We start from the raw sequence: 25010 nt of genomic DNA on the forward strand, positions 1-25010 counted from the left end.
GCAGCCCACTTCCAACGAATGCGGGCCAGACCGTTACGGTCGACGGGGGGGGGTTACCCCAAAGTCGGTACCCCCCGGCGGGCCTGACTTGCATCAGATCATAAAGTTATACTAGTAGGACAACAAAGAGGGTGATGAGGTCCACATGAAGTATAACTTAATAGTTATTATCATACCTGAACGCGAGGGTAAGGATATGAAACACAAAAGGGAGTGACAAATGGCACCACGATGGTCCGTTTATTTAACACTAACAAAATATATTTTTGTGTGTTTGTTGTGAGTACAATTTTTTGTACAATTAACAGTGATAAAATGTATTCATTACACGATAATAATTTTCTGTGCTGACATATTTACATTGCTTCACTGTTAAATAAACTGAATTCAAGCGATTTTAATTTAAAAGTCTGTTACTGTCAGGATTTGACAGCTTTTCACTGTAAATTTTATTGACTATTTTACAGTGTAGGTAACAAACCACTCAGCGAGCTTTAGGAAAGGATGTTAGGAGTACCTCTACTCCTGTTACTTCTCCTCAATGCATCTAGAACGTAATAATTCTCACTTAAGGAAATCATTTCTCTATCTGAAATACAACAATCATGCACACAATTTGAATCATAGTAATTTAACAAACAGTAGTTCTCTCTCCACTCAAATTATAGATGACCTGTATAGCATTTATTATTAGATACCACCAGATCGTGAAACCTCTTATAAAATAAAACTGAAACTGATTAGAAATGAGCTGAAACCGGTACTTCATACATCTCCACAATGCTACTTCTCATCCCGGCCCTAACCTTCTCCATTCTCTGAACCACTCCCACTCCAGCCTGTCCAAACTCAAATTTAAAACTTTACCTCCCTTAATGCCTTTGTAGACAAGCTTCTCATTTTAATTTTTTTTTGCAAAAAATGAACATTGGTGCCCAGGGAAGGTATTTGAAAGCCACTTTGCCAGAGATATGAATATCCTTCGAATAGCATTACTCTGTGTGATACCAGATTAGAGCCCTCACTCAATGATGTGTGTCTTTGAAATATAGTGTAGTCAAAATGTATTACGTAAGTGACACATCCTTTAACCCTTGGCTCAGTACTGGAAGATGTACAATTTGAAATGGTTGTACAGTTGCATTGTCCTACAATTGTGTGGCTATCACAAAAAGGCAACATAAGCCCTCGGCCGTTCACATAGAATAAGCAACCTCAAAACATTTGTGTTTGGTTTTTCAACACTTACTAAATCTGTTGGAAAAATGGTGAATTGTTTTTACTTCACAGGATGCTGCATTTTGAATTGATGCGTCTTTGCATAAACTGTAACATCTGAAAAATGCACTTTGGTGCATTCATTAAATATACCTCTTTCTTCTGTGTCTTATATTCTCTTCTAGGTCTGTTGCTGTGTTATGGAAGACTGAAACACCTCCTTTTCCCTCTTCTCCTTCTCTTGCGGGCTCCCCTGTTGTTCAGCTTTGGTGAACGCACTTGTCCCAATAGCTGCCGATGTGAGGGAAAAACGGTCCATTGTGATTCAGCTGGCTTCTTAGATGTCCCAGAAAACATCTCGGTGGGCTGCCAAGGCCTCTCTCTGCGCTACAATGAACTGCATACCCTTCTGCCATATCAATTTGCTCACCTCGGCCAGCTTCTCTGGATATACTTGGACCATAATCAGATTTCATCTGTTGACAGTCGAGCATTCCAGGGGGTCCGCAGGCTTAAGGAGCTTATACTGAGCTCCAATAGAATCTCATCCCTTCACAACTCAACATTCCATGGAATTCCCAATCTTCGCAGCCTGGACTTGTCCTACAACAAATTGGAAATCCTCCAACCAGGTCAATTCCACGGCTTGCGAAAATTGCAGAACCTGCACCTCCGCTCAAATGGTCTCTCTAACATCCCAATTCGAGCCTTCCTGGAGTGCCGCAGTTTGGAATTTCTGGATTTGGGCTACAATAGAATCAAGGCTCTTACCCGCACTACCTTTTTGGGACTGCAAAAGCTGATGGAATTGCATCTAGAGCACAACCAGTTCTCACGGATCAACTTTTTTCTGTTTCCACGCTTAGCCAATCTAAGATCACTCTATCTGCAGTGGAACCGCATCAGGGTGGTCAACCAGGGCCTTCCATGGACTTGGTATACGCTGCAGAAACTTGATCTGTCTGGAAATGAAATCCAGACCCTGGACCCAGCTGTGTTTCACTGCTTGCCCAACCTTCAAGTCCTAAACCTAGAATCCAATAAGCTGTCCAATGTGTCCCAGGAGGCGGTGTCAGCTTGGATCTCACTGACCACCATCAGTCTAGCAGGAAACATGTGGGATTGTGGAACTGGAATATGCCCCCTTGTGGCTTGGTTGAGGAATTTCCGGGGTAGTAAAGACACCACTATGATATGCAGCAGCCCAAAGAACCTTCAAGGAGAAAAAATTATGGAAGCTACAAGGAATCATGGTATTTGTGAGGAAACTGATTACGTTCTGACTGAAACACCTTCACCAATGTCAGATCTCATTTCTGAAGCCACTGGTGAACCAACCTTTGCCCCCACTAGCGGCTCTCCACCTATGCCACCAGCCAACACATTCGGTCCTGTCCCGCCCTTCAGACCTCGGCCGATTCCTCATCCTACGCTTCCTGGTCATTTGAGCAAAGACCCGAGAGACTCAGTCACTCAAACTAGACCCACTCCTATACCACCCCCAGAGATGGAGCACATGACTCTGCACAAAGTGGTGGTGGGCAGTGTGGCACTCTTCTTTACCATGTCCCTAATCTTGACAGTTATCTATGTGTTCTGGCGCCGCTATCCAGGTGCAACCAGATTACTGCAGCAGCAATCCATGGTGGGACGGAAGCGTCGCAAAAGGAGTCCAGAACCAGAGCAGAACTTGAGCTCCCAGCTCCAAGAGTATTACATGAGCTACAACCCTGCTGCCACACCAGAGGCATTGGAGGTGCTAGGCAATGGCACTGGTTCCTGCACATGCACAATTTCTGGCTCCAGGGAGTGTGAGGTATGATTCATCGCCTCAGCCCTAAAAATAAAAAAGCAAAATCAAAATACAAAGGCTCAACAGAGAGGTAAATCCTTTATCAAGTAAGCCCTAAAAATACACTCTTGCTTCATAGTTAAGCATATTTGACTTAACTTGGCTTAACACACTTCACCTCACATTTTAGATGTGTCCAATTATTCAGGTTTTACTTTTAAAACCTTAAAGTGGAGAAAAAATAATCTGATTTAGGGAAAGCAATATACAACTAGGATTCCGACTAAATTGTTTTGTTCTCTGAAGTTAACTAAGTGTACATTCAATGTGTTAAAGCTATTGTTTTGCAATGTTGTTTATGGTATGTTGACTACACAGGACCATGAATAATTGGACGCTCTCTAACTATTTTGACACTGCATCAGCATGGCATGACCACTAAGCTATTTGTTCGCTGTGTGTTGTTGGACATGTTTATTTTATATATTACAAGGCAACCCTCCATTGTGCCATAACTTTTGTCAATCACTAAGAAACAAATTCATCATTTATGCAACTACACAGTAGGGGATGAACTTGGTTTTGATCAGGATTTGACAGTGTTGCTATCACATGGCAAAGTGAGATATGTTAGCCATATTATGGCACCTAGAAAGCTGAATATGTGAACTTCTTACAGTCTTTCCCCTACCATTGAAGAATATTAGTTTTGACATGGATTTGATGTGCAGAGCCTTAAATCCTGCATATTCTGAATGCATGCAGGCATTAGAGAGTGAATGCACAAAAATGCAACAAATGGCAACATGAAAATGATTTGCATAACACTTGTTCACACACTTTTTTGAAATCATAACTTGCATGATATTGACAATGGAACACATCCAGCCTTTATCACTTTGTATCTATGTTCTCAAGCTACTTGCAGTTATGGGGATTTTTGCTTGTGTCCCATGTTCAGCCGGAGAGCTTGACAGCTACAACAAAGTGGTTTTACTCATTTCCTCGTGATAAGCCTTGGCATTTGAAGCTATAGTGGAATTGTAGAGATAGTTCTGGATTGTGATGTTATGTTCTGCATAAGAAATTTTGAAACAGTATTGTGAGACCAAGTTATTCCGGTTTTATTCTGCTTCACTGAGAGATCCCTTCCGAAATAGAGCAATTCCACTACATACCTCCATATTTTCAAAAGTCTCCATGGCAGGATGGAGAATTTTCCATTTTTCATGTTTGCTGAGAAACACTGTTGTGGCAGGAGATGAGCCACAGCTTGATTCAACAAACGCCAATGTCACCTAGAAAGTATTGAAAACACATAGATTGAAAATGCGAGTTTCTCACATTCTACATATTGCCTGATATGTAAAAGTTAGCTGATTCTCAGAATGGGGAAAAAATAACTTCGTGGTATATTTTTAACAATAAGTAAATACACCCACATGTTTATGTATAATCATCGTCAAGCCGTGCATGAGCAGCCGTTGAATGAGCAAAATCAAACAATGAAAGAACTATTTATTTAAGGCCCGGCTGAAACATGCTGCATTAGCCATGTTTCTGGAGTCAATATGCAGCTTCACAGCATCACACTAAACAAAAGGTGCTGGTCTCTGAATCAGGTTATGATTCCATCCTCCGGCACTGCAGTATTTCTGCAGCAATCAGCGTGATTGTATTATCTCTCTCTAAATAACCGTAATCCAAATCTCATCTCAAAAACAATCTTTTCTTTTCCACATCACTGACAGGTGTCTACAGTAGTTTGTTGCTGGGTGGGCTCTGCACTGTTCCTTATTTCAGGCGTTTAATAATTGAAAAGCGAACGTAAGCCGAGTTTAGTTTGATGAAAGGGACATCTTGCTGGCCAGCCCAGCCGACGGTGCTTTTTATCATGGGCCTGTGCAGCGCCAGCAGCCTCTGTGGATGGCAATGTGGAAGAACAAAAGGCAACACAAAACATCCTCCCTGTTGGAGGATTCAATGAGGTATTGTCAAGACCGGCATTGAATGCTATCAGAGCCCAGCAGGAAAAGAGTTTGAACAGAACACTGTGTGTTTCACTAACCAAACTTAAAAGCCCCCTCAAACCCAGAAAGGGTATCTACTCCGGCTGATTTGGTCTTTTGCCCACTTAAGCATTGGATGCAGCTATACTGGGAGTCAGATCACCAGAATCCATTTACTAATACCTCATTGTCATCATATTGTAAAAATGTAAATGTGAGCCGTTGAATGTGAAATTCAGTTAAGGTCTTCTGAGTAGGAGCAAGTCAAGATATCTCACGAAATGTCTCCACTTGGAGAAAGACACTTCAGAAGTTTGAAGAAATGGATAACAAAGAGACTTTAAAGCCATCGGCTCAGACACTAATCTGATAATTAAAAGATAGCATACACTGGTTAAATCTATTACGGCTGAAAGAGTAATTCACTATTAAAGTGCAGTTTTCAATTTAGCAGAGCCACAATTTGAATTGTTAATTGAATAATTAGCAGTGCTCTTATAAGTGGGTGTGAGGCGAAAAGTTGATTCATGAAGGAGACGCTTGTCTTGTTTATTTCAGAATGAAGAGATTTCAAAAGGTGTTTAATCTCCAAAGTAGGCCAGTGTGATGATTCCGTATAGAAAATAACATTGACATGTTGTGTCAATGTCAGAGATATAAAAACCCTTTTTGCCTGATTATATATATATATATATATATATTATAGACGTCATGACCATACCGTGAAAATTAGTGAAAATAAGCTTATAACTAGACAGTGTGAGCTTTACTTTGTTTGTCTGAAAGTCTATCATGAGTAGATAAAACACATTGGGACGCTCTGTATAAACTGATAAACCAGGTTAGTAGTTAAATATTTAGTTTGGTTTTCAGACAGAAATGTCTTCAGAAAGTCATGGTTCCATTGGGGTTTGTCTAAAGAAATCATGTCATGGAATGACTTCTTAAATTAAGTCTGACTGAATTTCAACCACTATTACTCTAAAGAACACATTATTGTTGTGTTGAAAGATAGAAGATTTTCTCTTGAAAAATAATCCCACCATGTGAGGTTTGTATTAAAAAGGCTGCATTTCACTCTCAGATTATGGAATACCTTTATATTCATTTAGTCCATAAAACAACGGACGAGGTCCCAGCGAGTACGTCAATGTGGTTGAGGAGTTGTAAGGTTGTAACCACCTAGTTTGTGTTACAAGGATATCCATTTGGTTATGGTCAAGGAACAAAACTCTAATTCACTCTACTTTCAATCCCTTTTAAATTAAGGAGTATTTATGAGATTACAGGTCATTGTTATTGATCATGAGCACAGGCATCAATAGAAGTTTCGTTGGAATCCTAGCAACACCCATCCCGAATGATAATTTATCTCATTTTTGACCAATGTCTTAAACTGGACTACAGCATTGAAAACGCTGAAAGCTCTGAAATAGGAGTATATTACATCCAATAAATATGATGTTCTTTTAAAAAACCATCACACAAAGCAGCACCGGTAAAAAATAGATTAGCCAGTTCACCATCTCCCTCCAGTCTTCTCCTCAAGCACTCCCTTCCTCTTGGATATCCTGCGACTGTACGCTTCCTCCCCTCAGACAGCATTGAAGAGAGAAGGATGTCACAACACTCACTTTGCATGTCCCCTAGCTAATTTCCCCCTCCAGTTCCGTTTAACTCCATATGCCTTCTGCCAAAAAACCCTCAGAAGCACACTTTTATTTAACGGGTCCCTCTCGCTTTTACTTCATCAGTTTTAAGAAACCATGAAGAGCTTAAATGCGGCGGGCGTTCGCCACGGAGCGAGTTGCAATTAATATACAGTACGTCTCGGAGGCTAGTTAAGACGTTTGTTCTCCGATCCCAGCCGACCACCGCTTCCCTCGCACGCACTCACACACACTTAACACAAATGATCCCTTCCAGGCAACAGACAGCAGCTGTGAATGTGTACATCATAAAATATTTTTTGTCCTTCAATTATTAAAAGCATCATATCTTTGATCAACCATGATAGAGCTTTAAAATAATGAATTATTGATCATATTTTACAGTTAATATAAAAAGCTTTGTTTCTTTAAGTGCAGTGACCGAGAAAATGCTGCTCCTGTCAGCCAATAAAGGAATTGCTGGTAAAGGAAACGGGGGGGGATAATTAGGGCAAGATGCATGTTTGTGTCCGCTTGGCTCGAGTGTTTTTCTGCTCGACGGAACAGGAAAACTGAAAAAAAAAAACACCTTGTTTCATCATCATATTATCAAACAGCTGCTCGGACGACAATGCCGGCCAACCTCTTGGTGAGAAGTATTTCCAATTATTTAGGGCAAGTGCCTGTTAGATATCTCAGAGGGGTAATTTCATGCCCTCTTCTCTCAATTGCCGGGTCATCCTTTAAAAAACCTCTCCCTGCAGAGGCAGTACTGGATGATGATGCATGTGCTGAAATGTTGTAGACGTGGCTCTTTCTGCCATAGGCGCCCCTCCCTATTGCACATGCAGAAATACAGTCACACGTACACACAAACCCCAATGAGGCGTGTATTATTAGAAGCATCTGGAGCTTGGCTCGGCCCTGCAGCAAAGACAAATAGGGATCTTATGTTTTACTAGATATCAGAAACACGGAAAGAGGAGATTCTACAGCATATTTTTTTGAAACAGTGTCTTTTTATTTCCTGAAAGGGAACGCATTGCTCAACCATATAAAGAAAAAGTCACCACATCTATGGCCCTCTTTATTTTCCCAAATTTAATTTCACCCTCCTTTCCCCTCTTGCCAGAGGCTTCGACAGCCCCCGCGTAGCTCGTCCTCTGACAGCACTATTAACCCACTCACCTTCACTTGTTTTTTCAAAAACCCACAATAGCCTCTTTCCGCCACAGTTCACTGGCATGAACACATAACCGTCTCTAAAACATGCAGGTGCTGTGAGGGGATATGTAACTAGCAGCGACCAGGCTCCAATTCTTGAACACGTACTCTTACACTACTCCACCGAAAAGTGTAAGTGTAATTAAAGTGGACAACACTCTGTGACCACGCACGCTCACACGTCTCTTTTTCTCTAAGTCCATACAACTTCACAGCTCGCAAAGTAGGGATTGTGCAATATAGCGCACAGACAATTAACTGATACAGTGATGAGTTAGTTGAGACAGACCACTGTATTACTTTATAAACGTTCTGGCTTGACACAAAATAATACCGGGGCATAGAAAGATACGGAATAACATGCAACAAAAAGAAACAATTATGTGATTAGCATCTTAAACTCTCTGTCTTGTTTGATGGTAGAGAACATATTTTCAATTAACAACATAAGTAGGTCTATCGTGCTCGAAAACCATCCATGTGAAGGTGTCCCCTGAGGCTTTGGGAAATTGTAATTGCTTTTTGACATTTTCTGACAATTGTGTAGAAACAACATGCTTGCAGACAGCTCTTCTTTCCGTACTAAGTCCAGCCAAGGTAGATATGAGTCAAGCTGTCTTGAGTTTGCAAAATTTAGTGTGTATCCAATATTGCACTCTTGCTGTGTCAGGCATATCTTTAAGCTAAATGCTAAAGCTAGCATTGCAACATGCTTGCAATGACATTGCTAACATGCGGATCTCAAGCAGGGTCAACGTTTACAATGTTCACCAACTGAGTATGCGTATACCAGTCTTTGCCCCGGTGGGAGACTGACTTGCAAACAACTAAAATAATTTATATTGTAATTTATTGAGAAAAAAAGTTTATTTATCATTATGTTCCAGTAAATCATCTCTGAAGACCTCCGATTCAACCTTTGGAAGACTTTATTTAAAAAGTCATAATTTATAATTAAAATGATTTCTTCCCTTATTTTACATCTGCTTGTAGCCCCTTTGATTACTAGATTGCAGTTTTATTTCATAGTTGAGAGGATGAGGGAAAAATAAAGCTTACAAGAAATCAGTTGGTATCACTGAAGAGAAGAAGGCACTATGCTATTTCAATTGATATTAATACCAGTGTGAGGTCGGTAGATAATGTGCAAGAGGTTCTACTGCTGCTCCTTAACAGGGCTTACACCAGTGACCAGTTTACTCTAACTAAGTACAATACAAAGCTTCATTCTTAGACGTGGTCAGGGACAGTAGTAACAAGGGGTCGCAGATTCAGTCAAGACACTCACAGCACTGGAAACCAAAGGGCCGGCCCGCTCGACGAACAGCACGACACAAACTGGCTTCAAACAACACTCACCACGGCTCTTAATCACACAAAGGGAGGGTGAGTTAACGAGATACAGTTGGACACCATTAGGAAGAGGAGCTGCAATCAGCACACTGGGAAGACAGGCGGACGGGGGAGGTCACAGCGCCGAAATGAGAGGGAGACATGGGGAGTATAAAACAGGAATAACAATGAAAACTGAGGTGGATAGTAAAAAGTACATAATTGGCTCGACGAGCCCTGTCAATGTCCAAATAATTTAGTCTCTCAGGAATTTGGTGATACAACCACTTTAAACTAAAACACAACATGCCTATTCAGTTGAAGTAAGAGTTTTAATACATATTACACATTGCTATTCATTCCCTTTGGAAAGCCTCATTCTACGTTGCATGTATTATCATATTACATATAAGCCTGTCTCGATCTATTTGTTGATGCTATTGCAGTACTTTCACATTTATTTTAATTTCACAAGAGTCCGGCTCCTACTCAGCAAAATGTTTGAATTATTAAAGTGTTGTTCTCGGAAGGGAGCCGATAACTTTGTGGAGATCACATATTTCTGAATGGTGCTGCCCTATAGGCATGTTCGTTTTGCTAGAATCAGGCAACAACCACCCACTGTGACCACCGAGTAATTACATCTAAATATGCTTTTTCTACTAAGTTGTAATGTTTGAAAAACTTTTAAGTTAATGCCAACGTTGGGGGAAATAAATGTGGGGAGAAAGTTTAGGTCCCTCTTCCGAAGAACCTCAATTGTTTATATGCTACTTCTGAATTTCAAAAAGACCTCATTAAAATTATATTTGACCATATTAGATTCAAATTAATTAATTAATTTGATGAACGGAGTTGGTGCTTCTCCTTTTAACTCATTTTCACATTCAATTCATATGGTTTTACATTTTAAATAAATGGGAATTGGTCACTGGCAAAACCAAGATCATGATATCATTTACATTCAATATTCTGTTAAATGCCACATTATGTCTGCTACTTTTTAATGAAGTATGACATTGTCGCTATCAGTTGCAGTGTGAGTGCAAACTGCACACCCTCTGGCAAGTGTCAACAGCCAGTCTAATGGGAAGGGAAATTATAAAAGATGTCTCCTTTAAGATCAGTCTGAGCTAAATCGGTACATGTGAACAGGTTGAAGAATTTTTAATAAAGACTAGGAAGACGAAAAAATTCCTATGACTTGTAGTTTTCAGACATTAAACACAGCTACAAACTTTTTCCATTCTGGCTCAGCTTGACATGACAGGTCTCTCTCTGAAATAAAGCCAATTAAATCCTGAAAATAAGGATATTTTCATGAGCATGTATCCCTTAACTTACACAAAACATTAATTAGGGACATCTATTTCTGCGCTAGGAACTATACACTCTCCAAAAGCTTTACAGTTTCATGAAATACTTTCTGGACCTGATCCTTATCATACCGATGGAAATCTTTCATAGATGCCCATTGGATAAAAACAGATTTAGCTTTGGGGGTGTGGAAGTGCATGAGTAACCCTTCGCCCTCTTTTAAAACAAAAAAAGATGAGGCACTATTCACTCTGAGCCTGATCTCTCGTTTCATACCATCTCACCATTCTTTTTAAAGACACCAGCTCGGGGCAACTTCTGTATTATTGTGTGACTCAACTTGCCGGGGGCTCTTTTATGTTATTTTGATAAGACCAGTTTAGTGTAAAAGAGACAGGCTGTTAGTAATTCCATAATATCGGAACACATTGGCTATCGATATGAGGATGTACAGCCCAGTGGGGTTGAGGTGCTGTATTTCATGGACTTGTGATGTAGCCAGTGGAATGCAGCGGACAATGTGCGTTGCCTATTGGTTACAGTCCGATTAGTAACTCGAGATGCTGGATTGGAGTTGGACACGACGTGTACAAACGGATGGTTGCACAAGTAGCCAATTTATAAATCAGTTTCAAACCACTAAAATTATAAATCACTGTCAGATGATAGTCGGTAGGATCCCAGATTGTTTTTCGGCCAATTCAATCCACCTCCATTGCTGTCCACACAGAGAGATTTACCCACAATCAACCAAGGCTTGCTTCACTGTGATCGATTACCACGAATCAGACTGCAAACAGGAACAAGAATGCGTCCAATGCCAACATTGCCCTGTTGCCTGATGATAGAGATTGGAGAGACCAAGTGTGAATTGGATCAATGACACTTATGGTGGGTCAATTTACTCCTTGACTAGGACCTCATATTGGTGAGATATTATAGTATTAAAATGTGATCCTGCCAATTTTCTTACGGTTTACTTTATCTACAGCCAGCTTTAAAACTGCCATCACACAGCTTTCCACATATGTTATTTTGATTTAGCATGGTCAAATATTGAAGACATATACAATGTATACACTATAAACTAAAAATGGCCTTTCCAATACTGTCGACTAGGAATAATGAAAAAAAAGCTCTAATATACTAAATCATATTTAAATGCATTGTATGGCATCTGTACATTGCTGTAATCTGTAATTTCAGATTAGTACAGATTAATATTCATTATAGAGATTTCAGTGTCAGAAGGAAATATACAATTCCCCAAATAAGTGACATTGACTTACTAAAACTATAGATTACTGCACAATTTAGGACACAATCATATGAAGTAATGAACCAATGTGTTGATTTGTAGATTCATTTGGACCAACTTTGAATTTCCTCAATAAGTCATTATTGTGTAACTTCATTACAGCAAGTTGTTATACTCAAATTTCCATCATTTTAACTATGTTAACTATGTAAAAAACTGTAGTCAATAGTAGAAGATCAGAAAAATGTCTTTTTACTTTTAAGACGTCGCTGAAGCAAGGGGTAATCACAGAAAATTGAGGCCTCATTATCTGTTTCCAAATACAACTGTGATGACAGACAAACCAATTGTATTATTCAAAACAAGCTGAAAAAGCCACATGTAGAAACTGAGTGTTAGTTACAAAATAGAACAGGGAACATCCTGGGCTGAGATTAGAGAAAAGCAGGGAGGTGGCGTGGCAAAGAGCAGAACGACTTTCCTGTCACAGTCTAATAGCTTCCCAGTGCACTGTGGGGTTGGATGATGTGATGATTGATGTGAAAAGAAGAGATACATTTGCCGATTACCATTGATTTTTTGTAAATAAATAAATAATATCCATGTAAATATTATATCCTTGTAAATATTTTTGTTTTTTATAGTGACAAGCTCAACACACATCCCTTTTGGTGAACGAAATTGGCAAAGAAGAAGTGATCGCTAGAACAAAATGGGAGATAAAGTCACCTTTTCCTACTTGCGTTAGGAATTTTAATTCCACCTAAAACCACAACATATATTAAGCAATCTACACGCTGAAAGTGTATTCATAGAGTGCAAAAGTGCAAGGCAATGCAATGGATTCAGCAATAACTGTGAGCTGAAAGAGAACCAAGGATATACAGAGGACAGTTCACAAGCCTGATGTCATCCTGTGTCTGTCTGTGATGGATGCAAAGGCATTAGCCCGAGGGGAGAACCTGCAATAGTATATCAATATCGTGGTGAGCGTCCTTCATAATCCTGCTAGTGCTGGTTCTGCACCTTCCGGTGTAAATCCTGCAGAGTTCCGAGTCAGATGGTCATCCACTCTCTTTAGGGCATACGATGCGGTGATGCCTTCTGTTAGAACAAACCGTTCTCACTCGTGTTTGTGTGATAACCACAAGGCGTTCAAACCCCACTGGGTCAGCTTTAGTACGTCCACTTAGAGAGGAGGTTTGGGTGGACAGATCCGTCAGACAAACACAGACTTTGACCCAGGAGCCGGTGTTGGTCACCTGTGCAAAACCATTTATTTTTATGTAAATTAATGCAACGGACACACCTACATACACAAGTTATGAAACAAAAGTAATTGTTGTGAATGAAATGAAACACTTATTTTTAAGACAAAACCTGATGTTTCCTGGCCGTTACAATGTGAGAATGCGTTGGTTAGGATGCCTTCCAAAGCATCAGAGAAGAAGGTTTGTTGGACCCACTCATTTGGTAAACTGCATTTCCTGGCCTTTAGGAAATGGCACCATGTGGGATGTTCTGTGATGGAGTTGGATCACATATCAGTCAGAAAAAAATAGAATAGGGTGCACGTTCAAGAATCAATTGAAATTATTTGAATCTTTTGAATTATTGTTTTATTCTTGATCCTTGATGTATGTTGTAGAGGAAGATGTGTAGATCAACACCCATATGGAAAAAGAAAGTAATCAATAATATATGCCGACTGAACATGTTTTCTTAAATGATTATATGGCTACTAAAAAATAGTTTTTGTACTTTGATGAACATCCCTTTGTCTGAATAAACGAAGGAAACGTGTGTAAGCTACACACTAGAGGTGCACGGGGACAGCGCCCAGCAGTAGGATCAGCACCTTGGAGAGCTCGCTCCTACGAAATCATACAAGGCTCATTGAATTTACATGTGCAGTAGTCTATATGTTCAGTTAACAATGGTATCTGATGAGTGCATTAAGTGAAATACTTTTGTTTTAATACCCCGGGATCCGTGGTGAAACATAATTCTGCATTCTTGTAGATTTTTCATTCATTCAGAGCAGGTGATTCCTGAAAGATCTTTTCAAAGTTGTTCAACAGTTGGACAAAAACAATGACCAGTCGATGTAGTTGTAAAGCTGCTATCAGCCTTTTTGTTTTAAGCTAGGCTACATGCCTTTTTTACACCAACTATTATTTGTGTGATATTTCTGAAAAACGGCTGAGATAAAAAATCGTGGGATTATCAGGGATAATACAAGTAATGGATGTACCACTATGGGTATGATGCCTTAGATGATGACCTTTTTCGAAATATTTGTTTTTGCTCTATGTATACATTTACATCTGTGTTTTATTTCCTTTTCCCGCCTGCACCACAAGTAATATTCAGGGAGAGACTTGGGAGGATGAACCTGCTGCTTCTAATGTGACCATCCATCACCTGCTTGAATCCCAATCATCATAAATCATAAGGCCACAGATAAGCATGCGTGTGTGTGTTACATAAACATGCGCACACAGTGAGACGTGTCCTCAGTTTGCTCCCAGCCACAACACGATAGATCAGATTTCCTTTGGGAGATCTCGGAGCTCTACCTGTTTAGTCTTGTATGACGCATACACATACACAAAATTGCTCTCTGTTTAACTTCAAACGATTCTCTTTTTTAGATTAGCTTACTCTTACTGGCCTTCTTAAATATATGCCCCCTCCTTTTGAAATGTATTTTGTTTCATTTGAGACGGGGATACTGTAGTGTGAAAGCACTTAAGCTCAGTTATGGTTATTTATTTTACTCTCAAATACAGTGGTGACTCAACACACTGACATAATACAATATCAAAAATTAATTTGTGTTTCACAGAATCATGCTAAATGTTTTGCGCAGTATGTGTAAATCAACCCCCATGTTCATGCTTTGTTCAGGCTGGACTTGACCAGCGGCAATAGGGTACAGTGAGTGATTACGTGCAAGTTGTAATATTGCTTGTGTCTCATTATGTCCATACACTTTTCTTACCATATGTTTTCCTTAATTGGTGTCTTGAAGAATGCTTTTGGTGATTCATTATACAGGTACAGTTATGTTCTTAGCCTGTTAATCTGGCCACATATTATCTAAACAGAAATGGGCATGCATTGCACAAATATGGTGGGTTATTCTATTTGTATTAATTTGTTGACTTGACATCTCCTCCCAGATGTTTGTAAAAATAACAACTAGATACAAAAAAGACCATTGAATTTTTCCATTATACAAGTTGTGTACCATTCATGTTTTATGATTCTGATAGACTGGCATGCTGTGGCAGTGCTGCAATCCCAATTAGAATTGTGTCAGACCATTGATCTACCTTTTATTTCCACTCAAAGCTGTCTTGTTATCAAATAGACAATCCCAATTACTCCAAACCAACTTCCACAGACACCTTTGTTCACAGTGGCCCATCCGCCCGTATGTTCTTTTACTGGCAGAGATACATCAGATAAGAGTGAACCAATACTGCGACTGGTAAAGACAGATCGATGGTATAGTTGTATACAGGGGAACAAGGGGATCATGAATCGTCACACCGACATAAAGGCAAAGAAGTGATGAATAGAACAGGCTATTGAATGGCATTGTGAAACTTTGAGAGTGGGTGGTAGAGGCCTACGTCTGCTACTTCCAGCTGCCCTTAATCACAGCAAACTAATTACCCCATGTTTCTAGCACGCTAATACGCTTCCTAATTAGAAGCACATGAAGCCGTAGAGGGCATGTTTGGAAATTGGCACCTGTGTTCTTTGAAAGACCAAAACCTGGGAGTGTTTGTTTTCCTTTTAAGGCATCCATAGAAAAGGAATCGCATTTACATTTATACACCCTTTTAGGATTGATATTGTTTCTTTGTTGTGTAGCACGGTGCACTAGCCAGAAAAGGTTAGTTTTCATTTGTCACTCAACAAATACCTGTTTTTATTGGAGATTAAAAGGTTGATATATTTTTAGCACATATTTTTTGTTACCACAAACCGAAAAAGGTGGTTTCCTGGTAAATAATTTATCACTTTCATTTACTGTAAACAAGGTTATTTTGGTGTTAAGCATCTTGTACGTCTCCAAAGTTAAACATTTTATTGATTATAAATAATGAAGCATGCAAAACATCTAGATATCCAAATTCTATATTCATAAGGGACCTTTCTATATTATACATTTTTTCACAGTCTAGTTTTTAGTATAGTTTCTAGTTTTTGTCCTTGGTTCACTTTATTTTTATATGATTTAGAGGACACAGTAGTGAAAAGAATAAATAGAACAAACAACAACATGGTCAAATCCATATAAATGTCGTTTATGAGGTAGCAGATATAAAATGGCCGCATTGTCTACCCACGTCAGTCTGGTATTGAATTAGTAGGCGTTCTTACTGATGATAAAACAAACTAAAGGCGGGTCTCCCTCGGGTTGTTATTGCGGGGTCTGGGATCCACAGAGGACAGAGGCAGTTTAATCATGCGGAAAATAAATTCTCTGTCTCTAAAACTTATTCTGAGTCCTCCTCAAATGCTCAGGATGCTACTGGCGTGTCTCAGAGGCAGAGCAGACTACTTGTGGCTCGGTAACACAAGTTCTCCAACATCTTGAACGGTGTAAATAACCAAAGGCTACACTTCTACCACGCGCTGCCATGCTACATCGTCGGGAAGGAAGGACCCCTGATCATAAGGTCTGCCAAGTGCACCCTGGGCCCTTGCCAGCTTTTCGTAACTCCCACTTTTGCTATAACCGAGGGAACTACCTTCTCCTTACTGCAGCATTCTTTTAAAGGCTGCCACAGGGAGACAATCGCACCTTCAGACACATTAAAAATGCTGCTCTGTTGTGAAAGGTCACACGTGTAGTCCAGATCCCTCAGATATCAATGCCAGAGAACAGGCAGCAAAACCGCCTCGGAGTGTGCAAGAGGGTCAAAACTAAGAAAACCTCCTTGTGGCTGTGCAGCAGATTCCTTGTCGCCGTGGGCGAGGCGCGCGGTCGGTCTTGACTGCTGTGAGGGTTGCTGGAGTTTGGGGACAGACATATCCACAGTCCTCCATGTGCTTTCATGCAAAGGGATGTGAAAGAAAAGTGCTCTCTTCAACAAATGGCCGAAAGCCATCAAAAGCATTCTGGCTGTGTGCAAGTTTAAAGAGTCACACGCACTCAAGGGAATCCCGGTGCTCCTCATTAACAGAACACTGCTGAAGCATAATGGTTTTTGCAAATAATATTTTTGTACATAGAGCACACATTTGAGTGGGGCGCCAATAACAGCAAGATATATTATGACAACAATCTACAGAAAAGAAGACATTAAAAGAAATTATTGCTCATGTAGTTGTGGGCTTTTACCATAAAGAAAGCACAATGAGGCGACCCTGGAGCCATTATCTTACAAGCAATGCATTCCTGCTCAAAAAGGGGTGGGAGGAACGCTGCCTGAATTCAGACACCAGAGATGTAATGGCAAATTGCTGTCAATTTGCTGCGATGTCACTGCGTTTGACTATCACCGAGTTGATTCACATCCACAATGCGCTGTGGCATTGCGTCAGTGTTCACAACGCAGCCTGCGAGATGTTTTCTGTTTTATTATCTAAAGGATGACAATTTGTGCAGCAAGCTGCCTTTGATTCACTCACATCCACCTGAGATGGAGATAAAGAGTTGAGTGAAGGGCTTATCAGCCTGTTTGATAACTTTTAAATAAAAGCCGTGCTCAGGGCATACTCGTCTGAAACCCCGGGTCACAGAGATCTGCTTCGCACAGACAGCAATCTTGGCTCGAGCAGCAAAGCGTTGAGCAGGGATCCTTTTTGGAGCAGATTCCGGAGGCTTTAGAAATTGCTTAGCCTGGCAGAACTCAGAGCACTTGTGTTGATAAAGGAATGTGGATTTACCTGTTGCTGGACTCTTTCAAAAGGTTAAGTTGTTAAGTGGAGGGTTTTCGCAGCGAGGCTGCCTAGAGGCAAACTTGTATATGCAAGCATTCTACATCATCTAGTGCAAAGATCAATCCGAGGCTCAAGGCGAAAATTCTCACATCATTTGCAATAACCTTTTCAAGAAATTTCAGTTGTTGACCTGTGGGAAGGTGCTCACATTTAAATCTCCCAAATGATTCATTGTCATTATTTCTAATGTACTATTTCTAGTGACAGTAAAGAGCATGTTTATACCCAGTAAATTCATTCCACTGACTGTGGAAATGTCAGGTAACCTCTCTTTACAGCCCTTATGTAATTAACTTGCACAAACTGATATACGTACATCTGCTATTCTCATTCTTCGACGGGAGGATAATTAGAATATCTACTGTTGCTAACAACCTGACGTAATGTGTAACATTTTTAGTCAAGCAGGTAAATTGGAGCCGCTTTTCTTTATTTAACTATTTCATCCCAAGTAATAATGTTCAACACAGATACTTGAACGTGTTCGCTGTGTTGAGCTTTCATTTAATCTCTCTATAAGACATTAGGGAGTTTTTTCCACCTCAGCCTTCTAAGCTATCTAAATACATGAGATTTCATCATCTGTTTAATTGCTTAACCTAATTTGCTTTGCTGGCTCTGTCACAGCCCCATTGTGTCGTTATCAAATCACTGGACACTGCAATTAACTTCACAATGTGAGCACCACCTTTGTTATTGGCACAGAGCAGCTGTTAAATGGGTTTAACTGTATTATCTCTTTTTTTCTTTGCTTCTTTCCCTGCAGAATGAGTACACATGCCCACGCCCCCTACCTGGTGCCTGGCTGGGAGACATGCCTACCATCCATTAATCCCTAAAAGGGGACTGCTTTGGATTTGGTGCAGCAAAATACACAGATGCAAGGAGAGACATTACGCAGAGAACCCATCAACCCCATTCAAGGATACATTTAAAAAAGGTCCTCTACGCTAAGGGCCTCCACTGACTAAGACAAACAGGGGACAATGCAGTCCTTTTCTTTTTCTTAAGATTTTATAATGTCTTCTTTTACTACCTGTGCTCTTTGGTCATATCTGCTTTGCTGCATTAACTCCCGCTTCACAAAAACACTGACCGGACGGTTGTGAACGAGCATTCCTGTGGTGGACAGCAGAGGCTTGGCAGAAGACTCTGGGGCACTACTGGAGGGTTATAACATTGGAGCTTATTGTATGGACGCTAATAGCTTATTGTCTCCACAAGGACAATGAGGCGTTGTGTTAATGAGAGGCATGAATCTGTTCAAGAGGCTTTAAACTGAGCAATGAATCACGTATGAAAATGCACTGAAGAGGTGGCTCTGACTGCTCCGCTAACACAGCTTTGTATCATTTAAAGTGGGTTTACTTATTTTAATTTTGTATTGAGCCTCATGTTATGACCTTATAATACTTATTTTTTGTAAGAAAGACTAATCAAAGGCTACGATGGTGTAAATGTGCCTCACTGGAGCAGAAACATTTTGAAAGTGCACCTTTCAGCTTTGACCAATCTGCTCCATCGGGTGGAAATAAAGGCAGCAGCCGTCCGATAGTTTGACACTCGTGAAAAGTTGCCAGACAGGAAAGCAAACTATCTCCCAAGCTGATGACCTTTGGTAAAAGATTTTTGTTTGATTGTTTGCTTTTTTAAAGAAATGAAGAAAAAAAAAAGACATTCCAAGTTGTTTCTAATTGCAATCAAACCTCAACTGCTTAGTTTGATTTTGTGGACAGTAAGGCAATCAGAAGCAAAGGAGGGAAAAAAGAAAAAGCCCCTATCAAGTGTAAAATGTAATTTTTCTGGAATTATAATGTTGTTAATGTTGTACTTTATGAATATGTGTTTCTACCATTTTCAACACCGAATACTAAAGAGCCAATTGGAGCATTCGGGGCTCTCCTAAGCAGGAGTTACTATCTTAAAGAAATCCACGACGAGTCAAAAGAAGCCTCAGTTTCCCTTCACGGGCAGCGCTGCTCTTTTACCCAATTGTTGTTTTTTACAAGTGTGTAATGTGAACGTCTCTGTGAACAAGATCTCGCTACGGCCGTCATCTTTCAGAGGATCTTATCTGAAAGATAATCTCGAGCACTGTTTACATTTTACGACTTATGTTCAATACATGTTTCACTTTCCTTGAACAAATCCACCAATTTCTCCCTTCAAAGACACTCCAGATGTTGCTGTACACGGCTCCCTTGTGTTTCATCCGTTATGAGTTCTGAATTAAGTTTTGAGACGCACCGAGTTGTTTGTTTCAACCTTCAAACATAATCTTTCTACACTTGAAAATTATGATTTTCTATTGTACATTTCTCTTCTTCCCCCTTAAACTTGTTGATATTTAGTATGCAGACGTATTTGTTCACTTTCAAGAGTATGTTTTATAATGAGAATAATGACATTTTATTGGTGAGCAAATTGAGATGGTCAAATTAAAATATTCATTAATCATTTTCTGCGTTGCGTTTTTAAGTGTGTGTGAAGCATTTCCTTATTGTTTGTGTGTGCTTCATGTCTTCTGTCATTTAAGAAGCTGCTATTCTGTTTTGCATCTCCATTTACACCTCGCCAGCTGTCTTCTCCCCCACAGGTCAATGTTGACAAGGCTGTCACATCAACATTAGCCTCATTAATTTAGAGGGCAGAACACTGATCTCTGCTCGACCGCTTTGTTCATGGCGACTCTTGCTGCTGGCCCCACCAGACCCTTTAATTACGCTTCCTGTGTGATGTGTCGCATATCTCAAGAGGGGGGCCGTCTTGTTGAATTTTCTCAACGTCCGCTGCTCTTGGAACATGTCAAGCTGTCAAGCTCAGAGGTCCAGATGGCCGATCTCTCCCGACGCTCCCTTTGGGATTTTTGCATACTTCTCTCTACCTATCTCCCTCCTTCTGCTGCACTCGCTCATCTTTTGATGAGCACAGTAGCCGAGGGACCAAATCTATACTTTTCATGATGTCTCTAGACAATCTTAGATCATAAACTGATTGTGAACAAATATTTAATTTGACTTTGTAAAGGAAACTTTAGATGAATTGGTGTGGATTGGGGCAGTGTGTATACGACAGCAAAACTACATTGTTATATACACTCACATGATAAAAATGAATAATATTCATTAGTAATTCTAAAAGTAAAAAATATTCTCTTCTTTGAAATATATTGAGTGTTCCTCACCACAATCCAAAAACCCAATGATATTGAATCCACAGAGATATATAAAAGCTGGACAATGACATTCTTTATCACGCAAACGTTCCAAACTCCTCCCTAGAAAATAAATAACTGGGTTTTAGATCTTAGAATCTTTGTTTTGCGGTTTGAAGGACCATGTATAAAATTACCTTTCAGTCAGAAAATATTGAACAAAACACATTCATCAAAAAAAAGATCAGTAGCTCGAGCAGCACATGAGGAATACTTTCTTTTTTCATTTTAGTGAGCTGACCCTGTTGTGATTTTTTGCTACGGAATATTGTACTATCTCTGCACACGGCATTATCTTAGGTCTTTCTGTCTTATCCACTGCTGTTCTCCATTATCTGCCTAACTCGGCCCCCGGTGATCCATGTGCAGTGGCAGCGCAGACAAAGCTGTATGCCCGCGAGCAGACACCATGCATTATTCATGTGGCTTGGGCTCCCTGTTGACCCGAGTCCAAACAGTTGGCAGTCTACAACCCTTCCACATTAAGGCCGCGGGGAGCAGAAGTTAAACTACAAAATACAGAAGTAAAATACACTATCAGGCCACTGCCATGGTACAAACATCCACCTTCTCAGATTAGATACTTCTTTAAACTGTGTCCAAACATTTGAAAAATAACTCATATTCAGTCAAAGGAGCATTTATAAGAAACGTATTAGAATATATATGTTTCAATATGATATTTTAAACATGTATGTACATTGAGACAGTATTCAAGGGAACAGCTTCTGATAGAAATAGAAAATGCCTAAGCTCATGATCCTGACTCACTGACAAATCATTCTTTTCATGTCAGGCATGTTAATTGGATTTGACACTTACTGCAAAATGGGAAGTTTCATTCTCTGGCTATTTTTTTTAACAGAAATTCGTACTTTCTAGGAATGACTTTGAATTGCTCATAACCTCGTATAATCTTGGACTTAGAGGGCAGCTCACTGGGTGGCTTTCATTTCAATTATGACTTTTGAAGCAATTAGTCCGCGACTGCTGAAGAGAAACCAAAACCTTATCATCAACGAACGTCAAGCTTTTATGTAAGCACCAGCTATTTCAATAACAGTCTCCATCACTGGTTTCGCAACCCACACCAGAAGCGACTTTCAACACTTCATGTGCTCCAGCCATCTGCTTCTGATTGGCGGACAGCAGAGTTCCTGTTGAGATCCTCTCTGATGCCATCGTCAGCCAACTGCTGGTGTGGTGCTCTCTCATGACCTGTGACTCCTTTCCCGATCTTCAATCCGGATGAGCGAACACGGTCATGGAAGCCAAGGAAATGTTTGCTCTTTGCCTGTTTATCATTGATTCAAAGAATACAAACTGGGATGCGTGCCTTAATTCTCAGGCATTCATTAAAAACCCAACAACTGTTAGCTTTTTGAGTTGGCCTCCCTAATCAGTGTTTTCAATATGTATTTCCAAATAGTGCATGCATGAGATATGGGCAAAAATGTAAAACCATCAAAAGGAGCCAAATATCAATCAGCTAACTCATAAGGAATGCATTTTTTAGTGAGAGATTAAAGAAAGTATGCTTTTTCGTTACTTACCTTTTGTACCAGATATAAAATTGAACACTTTGTGGAGATTATATACCCTAATACCTTTTCATGCACTTACTACTAGAAGATAGAAACCAAAAGTTTGTCCATGATTTGCAACTGGCCACGTGTTTATGCCTAAGTTACTTTTTCCATATTAGGCTTAACAAATAATTGTTGATTGTGAATTAGTCTCTTTGTCACTATCCACACTTGATGTTGAAATAGTTTTACCAATCATTTTTAATCCGACATTCAGTTAGATTAGATCAGGTTTAGAAATATTGCCCACTGATTTCGGATGAAACATGGACCGTCTCATTTTTTGTTGTAATGCTCTCAGTTGATTGCAGTGTCCAGTGAGATTTCAGTTTTTATTGTAATGCTCTCAGTTGATTGCAGTGTCCAGTCAGATTTCAGTTTTTGTTGTAATGCTCTTAGTAAAGTAAGTGTTCAAACAGGTCGTCAGACTTAAAAGAAAAATCTGTCTCTCATATTTTGACAACATATTTCTTTTCAATTATGGTAAAAAATATTTTTGTAAGTCAAAAAAGCTTTCCATGTCAACCTGATTTTTTCCGTTACCTTTGTGAACCAGATATTCTTATAATAAATATAAGTAAATATTCTTATTGAATTGGTCATTATTTGACTTGTATGACAAGGAAGATACTTTCATCCCATGATTATTTAGGCGTGGTAGCCAAGAATATTGTCACGGTGTGTTTTTTTTTCCTGTTTTATTTTGTAGTTTCCTGCCTCTCGTGTGACTGGGTTTACTTCACTTCGTGTCCTGTTTTCTCCGCCCTCTGTGATTGTCTGCCTTGTCCCTGATTGTTTCCTACTGTGTCCAATCACCTGCACCTCCCCAGTGGATTGAAACCCTGTGTGTCTCCTTGTCTCAGTGTTGGTACGTCGGCCTGTTTTGCTCCATATTTTTTTCAGTTTTTTCAAAATGTATTTTATAATTCAATTATCACCAAAACTATAATAGATGACTTTTTTTAAAATAGTTTCTCTTCTGATTTTGATCTGTATAATCTTACGATGTGCAGACGTATGATTAAGTAGATGTCTGTTATTTTTGTTGCCTTTACCTGAGACATGTTTTCTTCAGATTAGAACGGGCAGTTGCACACCGCCCCTCTGGAGACTGAGGTTGTGAGCTTTTAAGCTCTGTATTTGTCCTCTGACATTTGTGCTGCTCTCCAGAGAATTTTGTCAAAGAAAAGTCATTTCAAGGTCAGCTTAATTAACCTCCAGACTAAAACCATTTAGGAGATTATTATTATTAAAATATCCATGGAAAAAATGATTAGTAATGGTAAAATGAACCAAATATAATTGACTGGACAACACCAACATGAACAAATTCACTTCCATTAAAATACTTAATTTAAGTTTTGAAGATATGATTAAAAAACGGTTTCTTTCACTGCCGAAAGCTTGCAACCTCAAAAGGATAAACTCTATGTGGAATTGGTTTGAGCTTTCTATGAGGTAACCTAAAAGGCCATCTGGCCCATTTTAAGCCTTCAAAACAAGTCAACACAGCGTCGGACAGTAGACAGTGTGAGAATGAAGTACCAAGATAAGGTCATGTTATCTCCCTGAGCAGCAAGAGCTGAGAAGTGAAGTATTTCCACAGCAGCTGTTGACAGGGACAGGAAACCAGGGATGTCAAAAGGGATTTACTTATAGACGGGACACAAATTGTATGACCGAATATAGTTTTATTTAGCTGTAGGGTCCTAGAAGCAAAAGACTGAATGAAAAATGCAAGCAAGCACCATCAGCCATCTGTGATTACCAGACCAAACAGGTCACAGCATCGACGAGGGAGGGGTCAAAGTCATCAACCAAGAGTGAGCAGAGGGCTGGAGGAAGGTCAAGGACTCCAAAAACAAAATAAATATTCCTGACAGGGGTTTTGGTCTCCATTTCACCCCATATAGGAACACTTGTTATCTTGTGACTGAAGTCCTAGGTGGCAAGATGACGCAACCTCCATTTTTGGACGATGACTGTGATGTAGTTGAATGTTCTGACAAATCGATGTAGACCTTAAATTTGAGATTACTGTGTCACTACAACTCAAAACTACAAACCAGCAAGGGGTGGGGAAATACACTGGCTGATGTGGCTTTTTGTGTGAATTAACTGTGTTAACAATTGAGCTGGTAGATGTGGCCCGGGAAAGGGAAGTTTGGGGTCCCCTGCTGGAGCTGTTGTCCCCGCGACCCGACCCCGGATAAGCGGTTGAAAATGGATGGATGGATGGACAATTGAAATGAGGCTGAATTCAATTTAAAAATTGTACTGATTAAAAAAAAAGAAGAAGAAGAAGAAGAAAAACACAAAATAGACAAAATGCATATAATTGTATGTATTGGACTAGGAAAGGTTGTGCTCTCTTTCTCTCTCATAATCATATTCCTTCCTTCGAGCCTCAACGCAAATGACCTTAGAAGTTATTGAAGCAAATAAAT

General features: G+C 39.8%; 1 protein-coding gene across 2 annotated transcripts in view; it reads left to right on the forward strand.

The window, feature by feature from the left end:
• Nucleotides 1-20222, forward strand: part of LOC120832003 (leucine-rich repeat transmembrane neuronal protein 4) — a 36411-nt gene extending 16189 nt beyond the window's left edge. The window contains exons 2-3 of one of the 2 annotated variants that reach the window (XR_005714140.2): nt 1404-3101; nt 18530-20222. Coding sequence is in view for 1 of the 2 variants with exons in the window: in XM_040198002.2 (XP_040053936.1) it covers nt 1404-3034; nt 18530-18595 (1697 nt within the window). In the remaining variant the exon portion in view is untranslated. The remainder of the gene's footprint in view (nt 1-1403; nt 3102-18529) is intronic. The other variant, XM_040198002.2, reaches the window with a different exon arrangement.
• Nucleotides 20223-25010: the final 4788 nt, after the last annotated feature.

This window comes from Gasterosteus aculeatus, chromosome 14 (assembly GCF_964276395.1).
Source record: "Gasterosteus aculeatus chromosome 14, fGasAcu3.hap1.1, whole genome shotgun sequence".
NCBI lineage: Eukaryota > Metazoa > Chordata > Actinopteri > Perciformes > Gasterosteidae > Gasterosteus > Gasterosteus aculeatus.